This window comes from Physeter macrocephalus, chromosome 10 (genome assembly GCF_002837175.3).
Source record: "Physeter macrocephalus isolate SW-GA chromosome 10, ASM283717v5, whole genome shotgun sequence".
NCBI classification, from domain to species: Eukaryota; Metazoa; Chordata; class Mammalia; order Artiodactyla; family Physeteridae; genus Physeter; species Physeter macrocephalus.
Genome location: NC_041223.1, coordinates 69,068,734 through 69,083,769, shown reverse-complemented (window position 1 = coordinate 69,083,769; position 15,036 = coordinate 69,068,734). Strand labels below are relative to the sequence as shown.

General features: G+C 43.0%; 1 protein-coding gene across 2 annotated transcripts in view; it reads left to right on the top strand.

The window, feature by feature from the left end:
• GJA10 (gap junction protein alpha 10) overlaps positions 1–12,890 on the top strand; it is a 17,051-nt gene extending 4,161 nt beyond the window's left edge. For both annotated transcript variants that reach the window (XM_007126235.4, XM_007126236.4), the window contains exons 2-3: positions 2,949–4,404; positions 10,364–12,890. In XM_007126235.4, coding sequence (XP_007126297.1) covers positions 2,965–4,404; positions 10,364–10,402 — 1,479 coding nt within the window. In that variant the 5' untranslated portion in view covers positions 2,949–2,964 and the 3' untranslated portion in view covers positions 10,403–12,890. The remainder of the gene's footprint in view (positions 1–2,948; positions 4,405–10,363) is intronic.
• The last annotated feature ends 2,146 nt before the right edge of the window (positions 12,891–15,036 follow it).

Here is a 15,036-nt window from a genome sequence, read left to right as displayed (position 1 = left end):
GCGGCCGCTGGGCTTGCGCGTCCGGAGCCTGTGCTCCGCAACGGGAGAGGCCGCAGCAGGGGGAGGCCCGCATACCACAAAAAAAAAAAAAAAAAAAAAAAATTATAATTTCCTAGTTTTAAAGCGAGAGTGGCCAAAAGAAGCATTAAATAGTTTAGGATTTCTAAATAGAGAATAAGTTGATAAAATGAGCTAGCTTTTTCACCTTGGGGTTTTTACAGAAAATAGAAGCTCTAGTTTTTTTTTAAGTGCTAAAGGAGTTCTTTTTTTAAATAAAGAATAATGGCCAGACAATTTTAAAGGAATAATTATGGGAAAGGACCTAAACTCTTATTTAAGAGAGGATAGAGCTTAGTAAATTATTGCTTCTGTTAATAAGGCAGAAGTCCACGATTTTTAAATCTAGTTTTTTATTTGCATGTGCGAGATATGACTACATTTTTAATTTTTGAATTTCAAACAATTCACAAGTATATAGAGTAAAAAAAGCCTCCTTAACACCTCTTCCAAATTCTGACAGGTACCTACTACTTTAAAAATTTTATTTAAAATATTGTTTATACATATGTATGTACATACAGCTATAAATTTACATAAATGTATATATTAGATAAAAATCAGTTATCCTTTCTTAGAAGAGTCTTTTTCCTTTTCTTTTTTGCCTCTCCCTTTAAGCTCTCACTTCCACCCTCATGTTCTCCTACAGACCTCCAGTAACCTATATGAACTTCCTCATGTGTGCCCTTCTGTATTTTTTCTCCATACTTCTATAGCCACATACACATACATTTCCTATACATATGCATACACATGTATGTATATTTATAGGATTTTATTTTACTCAGTGATCTATGGATGAATTAATTTGGGGAGAATTGTTGTCTTTATAAATTTTGAGTTTTCTAATCCCTGAGCATGGTATATCCCACCATTAAATTTATTTATTTAAATAGCGGTATGTGTATGTGTATTTAGCATTGTCAGCTATTCTCTTCTTGAAACTCTGTCCTGCTTTGGTTTCAGTGACATTGCCCTTAATGGTTTTCCCCCTCTTTCTCTTTGGCCATTTCTCAATTTCATCTGTAGACTTTTTTTCCCTGTGCTATTTTTCAAGGTTTTGTCATTGGCTTACTTTTTCTTCTTGTCCCTAAGTGGTCTCTACCTATTCAATGATTTTTCACAAATGTTTATTTATCTCTAATTTGCAACTTTTGTTGTTGTTGCCTTCTGGACATCTCCACTTTTGCCATTCAGTTTTGTTGGGTAAAATCTGTAAGTTTTTTCCAATTATAATTTCTGGCTTTAATGGGCTTAAAAAGCCACCTTCTACTTCAAGATTATAAAATATGTTTTTACATTTTACTTTAATACTTTTATAATTTAGTTTTTACATTTAATACTTGTATTCCATCTGGAATTTATTTTTGTGTTTGGAGATAAGTAGGGAAAATATAACAGTTCCATGTTTTTTTCTCTTGTATTTTTGAGTTGATATTCATTTGTTTTTTTCACTGTCCATTTTATACGTTACTGGGCATCCTTGGTGACTAAGTACTGTGAGGGCTGGACCAGGTATATCTTCATTGTTGAATTCCCTGGCATCTAGCACAATGCCTATGTGATGGTAACATTTTAGTAAACATTGTTGAATGAACGAATTGTGGAAGGAGAGAATTGTTTCATTATCTGTTTTAACTTAATAACACTTATCCTGTTTTTTTTTTATGTCCTTCATACATGGAGGTCTTCCACATCTTAGAAGCCTTTAAGCTCTCAAATATTTTAACCTCATTGAACCTTGAAAAACATTTGTTTTTTTCAGGGTAAACCGAGTAACCTATTCATATCAGCTATGCCTTGATTCTTTCCCAGCACCCAAGCTTGCTAGAGAAGCAGTTTATATTCACTTTTCTTCTTTTTTTTTGGTTAGTTTGTTTGATTTGAATTTTATTTATTTTTTTATACGGCAGGTCCTTATTAGTTACCTATTTTATACATATTAGTGTATACATGTCAATCCCAATCTCCCAGTTCACCCCCCCACCACCACCACCCACTTTTCTTCTAAGTAAGCAGAACTTCCGTGAAAACCTGCTGTTCCAGATGTGGCTTTGTAGATGTAATCATATGTCATTGCTGGTATTGTTTCTGAGCCTGCTTAATCTTTACTGCTACCCTGTGCCAGTTCCTGAGGGTTTATTTGGCTGAGTTCTGTTTTCTTTACTTGTACTTTCAGTCTTGCGGTGGGAGCCATCAATGATACATAATGAGGATCTATTTTGTTTTTCTGTTGATGATTTTTCCAGTGATAGAGTCAAGGAACTGAGTTTTAAAAAGAAAAGACAATTCAATCCACTATTATTTATTGATACCTTAGTGTGCCAGACCAAAATGAAATAAAAGTGTCATTAAGAGTACCTTTTCAGGAAAGGTAACATAAGACAACTATCACAAAACTCATTTTAGGCACAGTACCAAGTGAGTGGTATAAACACTAGTGTTGTGTGAATTTAGGAATGGGAAAAATCACTCTGACTTGGGATGGCTGGGGAAAACTTCCTGGAGGAGTTGAGACTTATTTAAGATCATGTGGGATGTATGGTAAATATGGCTTCTCATATGTTAGAAAAATGAGCAGAATTGTGGAATGGAATGCATTGTACAAATATGATGGCCAATGAGTATACCAGAATGACAGGCAACTTTGTGTAGGAGAAGAGGACAGGAAGGGAATTGGGTCAGATTGGGGAGGGTCGTTAGTGTTTTTCCCAAAACATATTCCTTAGAAATATCCTGTTTCAGCAAGCACAGGCCATAAATATTAGAGCTGGAAAATCCTTTGTAGTTTTGTTGACATGAAGAGAGGACCTGCTGTACTGATGAGCTCGTTGTCTTTATATATTACATCCATGGATGCTATTAACCTCAGTGTTTTCTGTATATTTCAGAGATTAGTCCCTTACCATGGGGGATTGGAATTTATTGGGTGGCATCCTAGAGGAAGTTCACTCCCACTCAACCACGGTGGGGAAAATCTGGCTGACCATCCTCTTCATTTTCCGGATGCTGATACTTGGTGTAGCTGCTGAAGATGTCTGGGATGATGAACAGTCAGCATTTGCCTGCAACACTCAGCAGCCAGGTTGCAACACTATCTGTTACGATGATGCTTTCCCTATCTCTTTGATCAGGTTCTGGGTTTTACAGATCATCTTTGTGTCTTCTCCCTCTCTGGTATATATGGGCCATGCACTTTATAGCCTCAGGGCCTTTGAAAAGGAGAGGCAGAGGAAAAAGTCACAGCTTAGAGCCCAGATGGAGAATCCAGAGCTTGAATTGGAAGAGCAGCAAAAGATAGATAGAGAACTGAGGAAGTTGGAGGAGCTGAAGAAGATCCAAAGAGTCCCTCTGAAAGGATGTCTTCTGCGTACTTATGTCTTACACATCTTGACCAGATCTGTGCTGGAAGTAGCGTTCATGATAGGCCAATATATTCTCTATGGGTTTCAAATGCACCCCCTTTACAAATGTACTCAACCTCCTTGCCCCAATGCAGTGGATTGCTTTGTGTCCAGGCCCACAGAGAAGACCATTTTCATGCTCTTTATGCACAGCATTGCAGCCATCTCTTTGTTCCTCAACGTACTGGAAATATTTCATCTGGGGATCAGGAAAATCATGAGGGCACTTTATGACAAATCTAGCAGTGAGGGCATTGAGGACGAAAGGGGACCTCCATTTCATTTGAAAAAATACTCAGCGGCCCAGCAGTGTATGAATTGCTCTCCCTTCCCTGAAGGAGTCTCTCTACTTCAAGCCAGCAGTCAACAGCAAGTCTTCCGAGTCAATGTGCCGAATTCTAAAAGCATGTGGCAAATCCCACAGCCCGGGCAACTTGAGGTAGACCCTTGCTGTGGTAAAAAAGACTGGGCTGAGAAGGATCAGCACAGAGGACAGCTCCATGTCCACAGCCCGTGTCCCTGGGATGGTGGCGCTAGAATTCAGCACTCGGGACAGCAACCAGACCGGTCGTCCTTTGGCTTGCAGACTACAACGCCCCAGTCCTGGCTAGGTACGACGATGGCTCCTAGACATTGTCCATCACGTACAACAGGACCCTGGGAGCAGTCCCAGGACCTGCAACCCTCAGGAGAGCCTCTCACAGATTTACACAGCCACTGCAGACACAGCGATGGCAGCATGAGAGAGAGCAGAGTCCAGACAGACAGATCTTGCATGGGCAGTTGCAAGGCCAGCTTTCTGTCCAGATTGCTGTCTGAAAAGGGACAGCTGTACAGTGACTCAGTAAGCTCCAGTTCTCGAAATAGCTCTTGCCTGGGCTTTCCGCACCAGGAAAACAGCCCCTCGCTTCTGCCTTCAGCCACTGGGCACAGAACATCAATGGTAAGTAAAGACAGACAGCCTGACTGATCATGGAACTTTCACAAGAGGTGTTCCACTTTGGTTACTTCTTAGCCTTCTGTTTCCTCCTCCTTTGTGTATATACGTGTGTGTTGAGAGAGAGGGAAAGGAGGAGAGAGGTTAATTTATGGAGAGTTAAATTCATTCATTTAACACATTCAGTTGAATTTAATAAAATAAACTTATTGAAAACTTTATATAAATCAGTCTTATAAGTGCTGGGTATATAAGTGAATAAAATATCATGTGTACCATCAAAGGGCTCAGAGTCTGGATGGGAAATTAGGTAAACATATAAATGATCAAGTGTAAAGTGCCATGTTAGAGGGAGTGGTGGGCAAAGGAGGGAGAAGTCCATTCTTTCTGGATGGGTCAGGAAAAGCTTTATAGTTGAAGCTACTTTTGAACTGAGTCTTGAAAGATGCGGTGAGTTTCTCCAGACCTGGGAGGACTGGGGTACATGGAAGGAGGCTGTCCCAGTACAAGGAGAACACAGACAGAGGCTGAGAGGTGTGACATAGCGGGCCTGTCCGGGGAGCCACGTGTGTCTGGAGCACAGAGTAGTAGGAGGGCTTCAGAGGGAGGGAAAGCTGGAGAAGGGGGCATGGAGGCCTTTCAGGGAGGCAGTGGAGAACCCACAGAGGATGTGCAGCAGAGGAGCGACTGGATCGGAGTTGCACTTTAGACAGCTCTTTGTATCAGAGTGAGGAAAATGGAGCAGGCATCATCTGTAACCTTGAGTTGCCCTTGTCTCACTAAGGAAGGAGGGTGTGCTCCATTGTTTTAATAGCTCTGGCATTTAAAAGTCATATACACATATTTGTTGATATATTTCACAAAGACGAAGATCAATATTGTACTGATAATTCTGTTCTCTGAAAAGCCACTGTGGAATGAACATTCCCTGGCCATTGTAAGACATAATGGATATTTACTGTGGATTCTTCTCAATTTTGAAAAAAAAGGAAAAAAAAAAGGAGAGAATGACACATGTTTTACGTACTGCTCCTAACAACTTTTTTCCATTAAAAAGAAAAATCCCCCGAGTTAATAGGGGAACTTCCCAGTTGAGTTCACTTGGTTGAACTCACACCCTTGCTTTTTCCTTTCTTCATTCTCTGTGTTAATCATGATTGAATCCTTCTACCCTAGTTTCGTATCTCCCATGAGATGTTTTGTTACTGCGCTAATGCCATACCTTGAGGAGGAATCATCATACCTAGATTTTTCCTAAAATGCTTTTTTTCAAACTTATACTCATTTCTTGTCAGTGACCAGCTGTCTTCTCAGGAGATTACGTGTAGGATTATTGTATGGCTGCTTGGAACCCTATGCCAAACTATAGCAGGGTTCTCAACTCTGGCTTGAGTTAGAGTCATCTGGAGCTTTAAAAAAATCTCCATGCAGGACCCATCCACTTCCAATCAAACCAGAATCTGGAGATGGGATGGAGGATTGGTATTTTTAAAATTCCCATGGTGATTGTAATGTACAGCCAGGGTTGAGATCCACTATTTTATTTAATTTTTAATTTTTTTTACTTTTTGGACATGCCCTGCATCTTGCAGAATCATAGTTCCCTGACCAGAGATTGAACCTGGGCCACAGCAGTGAAAGTGCCAAGTCCTAACCACTGGACCACCAGGGAACTCCCGAGATCACCATTTTAGAGTAACCTTGCCAGTGGCCACTGCTTCTTATCTGCATTTGTGAAGTCAGCATGACAATTTTCATCATTTTCTCTCTCCTGTACCTCACTCCATGTGAGAGGAGCCTTTGTATTAACAGAAAATTGAGGAAGGAAAAGCAGTGTTTAGTTGAAGCAGATTTTCTTAATCTCAGATTATCTTTTGGGAGAGACCAGCCTCGCTGAGGAGCTTGGAGAAAAGATGATGAAGGTGACAGGCCCTCTTTCTTTTTTCATCTTCCTCTTTCTTCCCTGTTTATGTTTCTAGGAATTATAAATAATGCCTCTGGCCACAGAGATTTCCTACTTATGGTCACTTTCCCCCAAGCCTCTTAGGGGGTGGACAGGCCATTTCACTCCCCAAATGGTGGAAGTCTTGGGGATTGAGGCCACAGCCGTCAGCTCCAGAGCACTGTAGCTGACATATCATACTTCCTGCAAACAGAGGGATCTTTCATTGGAAATTAGTGCAGCAAGCAAAGGATTGTTAGCATCCACTTTCAGTATATGGACTGTAAACAGCTTCTTAGAGTGTATCAGGTCCCAGAGGGCCAGATTTTTAGGGCTCAGTCAGATGTATTCTGATTGCAGCAGTTGGTGTTTCAGAGTGAAATGACTTCTGGTAGGTACCACAGTTGCTTTGCCACTTGTTCCCCTTAGAGAGAACTGTCCTGCAAAAGAAATACACGCTATTATAGGTCAGAAAAACCCCCTGGAAGAGCCGTGATTTACACTCCAAGACATTTCCCTTGCCATCACCCAAACCCCGCAATTTTTTCAAGTCTAAGCTTGTTGATTACTAAGTAAGTTTCTGTCAAGGTTGGTTCTTTGTGGAAATACTTAATTGGGCATGGAGAGCAGACTTTTAGTCTGGCCGAGTGCGTATGGGGAAGAATGCTGGCTGAGTTTTAGGAACCCATGCTACCCTCTGTGACGAAGACTTTCCTCACCGTTGAATGCCTTCACTTGTCAGAGGTGCTGTGGAGTAGTAAAATACTCAATGCCCAATTCTACTTTAACTCACCAGGGAAGCTTTGAAAAATGCCCTAATAAGAATCTCTGCAGATAGAGCCTGGGCACCAATGCTATTTTTTTAATTTATTATTTTTGGCTGCGTTGGGTCTTCGTTGCTGCGCGCAGGCTTTCTCTCTAGTTGCGGCAAGCGGGGGCTACTCTTCTTTGTGGTGCGAGGGCTTCTCATTGCAGTGGCTTCTCTTGTTGCGGAACACGGGCTCTAGAGCCTGAGGACTTCAGTAGATGCGGCGCATGGGCTCAGTAGTTGTGGCTCATGGGCTCTAGAGAGCAGCCTCAGTAGTTGTGGCACACGGGCTTAGTTGCTCCGCAGCCTGTGGGATCTTCCCGGACCAGGGCTCGGACCCGTGTCCCCTGCACTGGCAGGTGGATTCTTAACCACTGCGCCACCAGGGTAGCCCCCAATACTATTTTTTAAAACTCCCAGGTGATTCCAATGTGCAGCCAGAGCTCAGAACCACCACTGTAGAGGAGGAAGGTTTTGGCATTAGGAAGAAGGTTGCCCTGCAACCTCTTCCAATCTTTTGTGGCATTAAAGTGCTAACAAAGAGCGTTCTCCTGTAGCTTTACAGAGCTGAGGACCTTTGCACGTACTGGTCCCTCTGCCTGTGATGCCCCACCCACCCCAGGACCTTGGCATGGCTGATGGTGCCAGCTGTGCCAAGGTCCTGGGGAGCACTCTTGGGCCATGATCATGGAGGGGAGAGCTAGGGACGAGGTTGGAATGGGCAAGGGCTGATCTGTCGGGCGTTATAGGCCATGGAAAGGAATTTGAGGTGGATGGTGCAGGAGTGGTGGTGGTCTGGTACGTATATTTTTAAAATCACTGTTTCTGATGAGTCGCATAGAGATGCTATCATCTGAATGTTTGTCCCCCCCAGATTCATATGTGAAACCTTAATCCCCAGTGTGATGGTATTTGGAAGTGGGGCCTTTTGGAGGTGATTGGGTCATGAGGGTGGAGCCCTTATGAATGGGATTAGTGCCCTTATCAAAGGGGCATCAGAGAGCTCCTTTTCCCATCCACCATGTGAGGACACAGTGAAAAGATGACTGTCTGTGAACCAGGAACCGAGCTCTCACCAGACACTGAATTTGCCAGTGCATTTGTCTTGGAATTCCCAGCCTCCAGAAATATGAGCAATAAATTTCTGTTCTTTACAATCCACCCAGTCTGTGGTATTTTGTTATAACAGCCCGAATAGACCAAGACAGTGGGTAAGAGTGCAGTCAGGGAGACCAGCTAGGGGGCTTGCATAGTGTCCAGGTGAGAGGGGAGTGTGGCTCAGACCAGGGGTACCACTATTAATCGTTTGAAAGAAGAGTCTTTTTCTTATTTCTTGTTTTTCAAATTAAAGTCAGACATGCTCATTGAAAGACATTCAAGCAGTGTAAAAGAACATAAGAGTAAAATGTGAACCTGACCATGTGAGGGTGCATCTCTCACTCTCACCTGGACTCAATTCCCACTTCCCTCACCAAAGACAATCACTGTGAACAGAATGGGGTGTGTTCCCCTACCTTCCTCACTGCATTCACAATCTGTCTTTGAGGACAAGTATATGTCCACACATATTTTTTATTTTTTTCAAAAATATAAATGTGATCCTGCTGTAGAGATGCCTCTGCGGTTTGCTTTTGCTTAATTTACGATATGTCTCAGGGACTCTCCACATTAGCACCCGTGGAGATGCCTCGGTTTTATATGCCTCATGCTTTTCCATGAAATTGATGAACCATAAGATACTTGATGGCCATTTAGCCGTTCTAAGTTTTTTCTACCGCAGACAATGTTGCGGTGAATGTTTCACACATATATCTTTGATAGGTACCTAGAAGTGGAATTACTGGTTTTAAAGGGCATGCACATTTTACATTTTGATAGATGCTGCCAGTTTTTGCTCAGGAAGGGCTATACCAATTGATCCTCTTTACCAGTGCATTAGCACTCTTTCCCCACACTCTTGCCAATATCAGACGTTATCTCCCCCCACCTCCAATTTGACAAGCTAGAAATGTTTCGTAACATTTCCAAACATTTCTAAAATGTTTGTCTTAATTTACATCTCCATGATTACTAGTAAGGTTGTTCATATGTTTATTAGCCATCTGTATTTCTGCCATGAATTATCCTTGTCTGTTTTTCTGTTATTTGTTTTTCTTCTGATTTCTAGGAGCTCTTTTATGATATTGTATTAACTCCTTGTCTATATATGTATTGAAAGATATTCTCCCAGTCTGCTTATTTCTTATCCCTGTGTATGGTGTCTTTAAAATTTTAATATTGTATTAAATTTAAAATCTCTGTGACTTCTAGGTTCTTTGCCTCATTTGGGAAGGCTTTTTTTGTCTCAACATTATTAACAGGGGTTCTTAGATGGGTGTTTGAAGAGTTGATTGTTATAACTTACTGAACTTTTTGGCAGAGGAGCTTTACATAATATATCAATTACCAAAGAGTCTAAAGAAGAGGAGGAAAGACTCCCACTTTACTGAGTCCCTGATTGTGGTCTAGACACTGCCATGGGCTTCTTCACTGTGACTCTGTGATTATTCCCATTTAAGGATAAGGAAATAGGTGACTTGTCCAAAGTCATGCTATTAGGATGTGGTAAAGCACAGTCTTTGGGACATAGCAGGGACATTAATTAATATTAATTAATATTAATATTAATAATTTTTATTAATTATAATTAATATTTACTGAGTGAGTGAATGGGCTGGAATTTTATCCCAAGCTTGTCTGACTCAACCCAAGTCCTTCTCCCATGTCCCACTGCTGCTTCCTGCTCTCTCTGCACAAGGCAACCTAAGTGTAGCATATTTTTAAGAGAGATTATTACAAAATGGAACATCCACATTTGGATCAGTTTTCCCATTCTTCATGACTGCAAAGTAAAAAATTCTGGTTAATTGTGGAGGGGACAAAGATGGAGCTTAGGAAAAGGTTGGCCTTTTAGTATTAGACCTGGGTTTTGGACAAAACAACCACAACTGGATGATGAGGAGGAGATGGCAGGTGAGATTCAGATCTTCTGCCACAGCGCCGTTGGGGAACAGAACCTCTTACGCGCACGTTCATCTCTGGGGCAATGCGGGGGGATTGTCTTCTGTGGGAGGTTTTTGTTTGGATTTGGGATATTTGTGACACACGAAGAGTCTCAGGTGGGTAGGCAGGACTGGCTTTTACAAGCCCTTTGAGTCTATTTTGTTTTGTTTCAGAACACGCTTCTAGAACTTTCATCCATTATGAAAAAATAATGCATCCTGGGACCAGAAAAAAACAGACTCAGGAGCAGCTGGCATCTGCGAGATAAAAGGTGTGTGTTTGTCAGCTCAAACTGCAGGAGGAACTCTGAGAACCATCCCCTCCAGAACCATGAGTCAGGCAATGGCTGTGTATCGGGGGCTCCCAGCTGGGCTCCCTGACCGCTGGGGTCAGCCTCTCACTGCTCCGCTTGGCCATGCTCCCTGAGGCCGGTCCAATGCTCTCCATACACCAGGGAGGCAGGCACTCTACCCCCTCAGAGAAAATCTAGGGGCAAGAGCCGCCATCCGAGGGGAGGAGGAGTGGGATGTGCTACCATCCCTGCCAGTAGCCGGCTCTGCGGCAGCAGCAGTTTGGACCCTTGAACGTGGTTCCAGAGCAGGCTGGGAGCTCTGCCTGCAGCCTGGGCTCAACACACTTCCTGTCTGTACACCAGAGGTTGGAGGGAGGCTTTTTGTTTTCTTCCTCTCATCAGCTCATTTCCTGGGGATGAAGCAGCTGGATGTTCGTCCCTAGATGCCATTACATAAAATATTGAAGACAGCACTGGCAAACACTCGCATCACATGACTTTATCCTTCTGCTGGGATCGTCGTCAGTAGTGATGCCATGACTGGGCCAGCAGGTGCTGGGGAATCTCGTTCCCAGCTTCCAGGGGAGAGACTGAAGCCGGCATCACTTCCTCACCCTCCCCACCCTCCTAGTGGTCCCGAGCCATCCAGGAGAGGTGCATCAAAAAAGCACTGAACACTTCTTATAGAGCACAGAGGCATGGATGGCCTTGTGATGTCCACCAACTATCCAATCGGTGAGTCTGGTTGGCTGGTCATTACTGTCTGAGTTCTGAGAATCATAAAGGTGGACTCAGTTCCCATGGAAGGAGCCACTTAGCCCTGTCCTCTATCCCATGGCCAGACTCTCCTATCCCTGGCCACACATCTTGTAACAAAGGCTTCAAGTTATTGGGAGAATCAATTTGTTCCAAAGACACAAAGGTCTGCATCATCTATATCCTGCTGAGATAAAATCCATACTCCTTAGCCTGGCAATTAAAGCCTTCATGGGCTGACTCCTGCCTCATGTTCATTCCCTACCTCCTGTGCCCTAACCCGCCTGCGCTATGAGTAAAGCAGATTGCCTTCCCATTGTGGGTGACCAGCAGCTAATCTGTTGAGGACCTGCATAGAATAAAAAGGTGGAAGAAGAGTGAATTTGCTTTCTCTATTTGAGCTGGAACATCAGTCTTCTCCCTTGGACTGGGACTTATATCATTGGCTCTATAGTTCTCAGAACTACGCCACCGGCTTTCCTGGGCCTCCAGCTCACAAAAGGTAGATTGTGGAATCTCTTAGCCTCCATAATTGTGTGGGCCAATACAAACAAATCAACCAATCAATCAACCTGTATCTATATCTATATCTGTCTCTCTATAAAATCTTCTATTGGTTCCGTCTCTCTGGAGAAACCTAATACCCTGGGTAACTGCCCAGGATTTTGCAGAACGGAGCCCAGTGCTGACTGGGGCTGGTCTGTGCTTCTAGCCCGAATGGCTCCTGAGTCTTCTCTGTTCCAATTTGCAGAGGAGGAAGTGAGAGGTGGAGATGTGAAGAGATGTGTGATCTTTTCCACAACGAATTGGTAGAAGAGCCTGTGAAGACCAGGTGGATGAAAACGATGCTGGGGCCAAGCCCAGATGGGTGCCATTTTAAGGGGCATACCATATTCCAGGGGCTTAGGCCACATCATCTATACCGCGTGCAACTGTGTAAAGTTGTTGTTTGTCCTCATTTTATAGATCAGAGAAGGCTCAGAGAGATCAAGTGACTTGCCCCACAGCTAAATTCCAACTGAAGAGCCTGTTTTGCAGCTGGAACTCAAACCCAGATCTTGTTGCTCTGAGGCCCATGCTCCTCCCAGGAAGCCCCGCCCTCTCTCTTGTCTGTGACCATCCAGCCCCTGCACAATGATTTGTTTGTACATCTGTCTACCCGACTAGCCTGTGAAAGCTTTCAGGATAAGGCTGTGCATTTTAAATCTTGGGTGCCCAGCATGTAGCCCAGTGTTGGTTGAGTGCATGCATGTTTATGTATAGATGCCAAAGACTAGACGCTACGCATCACTTGCAACCCTCCAGTCTAATCCTTATTCCCTGGTGTCTTGTCCTGCCTTGTCCGCAGGTTTATGATGAGAGACTCTTTCAAGAGCCTATATGGCAGCGTTCCCCACTCCCCCATACCTTTTCTTGTAATTTAAATTTCCTTCACTCTCAAAAGCCTTTATAGGGTCATCAACTGTACAGCACAAATAGAGGTTAAAAAAAGACGTTAAAAGGATGCAGTGTAAAATGTAATGCTTCTAGTAAATGTTGCTGTGTCTCTGAAGGTTTCCGTCCATTGCTTTAGGATGAGGGTCACTGCCTTGGGTACATTTGTCTTCAAGGAGAGGGAGTGAAAACTAGCCACGGAGAACCAGTCATGCCTCTTTCTGGTTGACAGAGCAGCCAGTAGCAAGTAGATGTTGGGATCTGTAGGAGCCAGGGGTGGGTGTAGGGACAGAAGGGATCATGCTCTTGAGTCAAATGAAAGGAAATTTCATAAGGTGATGTGGGATGTGCGGCTTTCTCCATATCTCTGGACCTGGATTCTCTGATACCAGGAAGTATCGTATTCATTTATACCAGGAAGGCAGAGGTGCTCAGTGGGGAGAACTGGAAGCCCATCCCACTCTGGGCACCATCAGAAGCTGGCGTTAGATGTGGAGTATGGTCCTGCCGATGCATCCTAACTGAGGAGGCAAGGGTGATGAGTTGGAGAAGAGTGGAAAGTTCTAGAACTATTTCAAAGAAGAGCTCAATTTTTTTTCCATACAGCATGGCAGGGAGTAGGCAGACTGAGATTCCTCACTGTGCTCTGGAAGTAGATACAAGTCACACCTAAGGTGCACATTCAAAGTAGGAAAGAGAATGGCTGCCGCCCATTTGGGGCTGGGTGGTGTATGAATGCTTCCCTTCTGCAGGATATAAGGGCCTTATTCTGTATCAAACCACAATTGTCATTCCTGCCACAAGCACTAATGTTGGGGTCGAAGGTGCATATGACCATCAGTTCTAAGTGACCAGGTTTTCCTACAGAAAACTTTGGGACCATGACACACCGTTTTCCTAGAATGGCTTGAATAACTTCATGTCTTCAGGCAAAGGACTCTATTTTACCTCTGACACCTAAGATGTTTCACAACACTGCACATTTGCTAATCCCGTTTTATAGTCGCTGAAGCCCTTGCCTCAGTGGGGAGCCTGTGGAGGGAGTGGAGTTCAGCAAGTGGTAATTTCAGTTTTCCCACCTGGTAGGTGGGGTAAGGCCATGCACTTCTGGAAGCTCAGATCCTGGCAGCACTGCATTCTCCTGCCATCACGTGAATCCATCCTCACTGCCAGCTTGGCCAGACCACTTATGAGTCCCGCGTACTCAAGTTGTCTGGCCTGCCCACCATTCAATATCTTGTTTTCCCTTTACATCAAAATCCAAGACTCAAATGATCAAATATTCTTTTCTGGCTTAGATGTATGTACACCCTAATCACAATTCTAAAATCCTTGCCCTGCAATTCACTGTATCTTGGCATTGGTTTTTCCTCTTCCCCATTTACTTTCATTACCTTTTTATTTTCAATTAAACCTATTATTTTCAGATAATTGTAGATTCACGTGCCCTTAAGAAACAATATTCTTCACCCAGCTTCCCCCAATGGTGACGTTTTGCATAGCTATAACACAGTATCAAAACCAGGAAACTGGGCTTAATGCCTTTTGTTTACTCTCATAGGCATTAGGGCTTTTTGTGGGGTTTTTTTTGGCTGTGCCGTGTGGCATGCAGGGTCTTAGTTCCCCAACCAGGGATCGAACCCATGCCCCTTGCACTGGGAGTGTGGAGTCTTAACCACTGGATCACCAGGGAAGTCCCGGCACTAGGGATTTTTAAAATTGGGAGTTGAGGAATCACATTAGTGTTATCACATTTTTAAGATTTCTAATCAGATTAATCAGGTAGCAGATAAGGGTCCAAACAAGAGGAAGAGACGTACGTGGCTTCTCTGGGAGGAAAGAGTTCCTAAGGCCTCCAGCTCTGTAATCTCTAACATAGGGATCAGAGAAAATCAGTTTACAATGTGTAATGATATGTCTTTATTTCATCAACAGAAATGGTGTCTAGACAAAATTCAGTTAACACTAGCAATTCAATTGAGTGATTTTTTTTTGCACAATAGTATATTTACAATGAGTAAATGAAGTTTCAATTCATTAGTTCATAGCAATGCTTTTTTTTCCCAAAAAAGGTAAAAATTCTTAGTTACAGAGAATAAGCATCAACAGCCATTTCATTTTTTACCATTAAAAACCACAAGAAAAACCACAATCACTTAGAAAATAAAGACAAGCCTAAGAACTAGTACAATAAAATGATGCATTGAATTAAGTTACATTAATCGCATAGAATCTGTGTAAAAAGTATGTAGAAAAACACCTGATGTAACCTGTTACAGTCGTTGACCAGTTATGAGAGGTACAGAGGGTTATACAGGTAGATATGTGTGAAAACTGTCCGTATTGTTTGACCTGGGGAGGAAG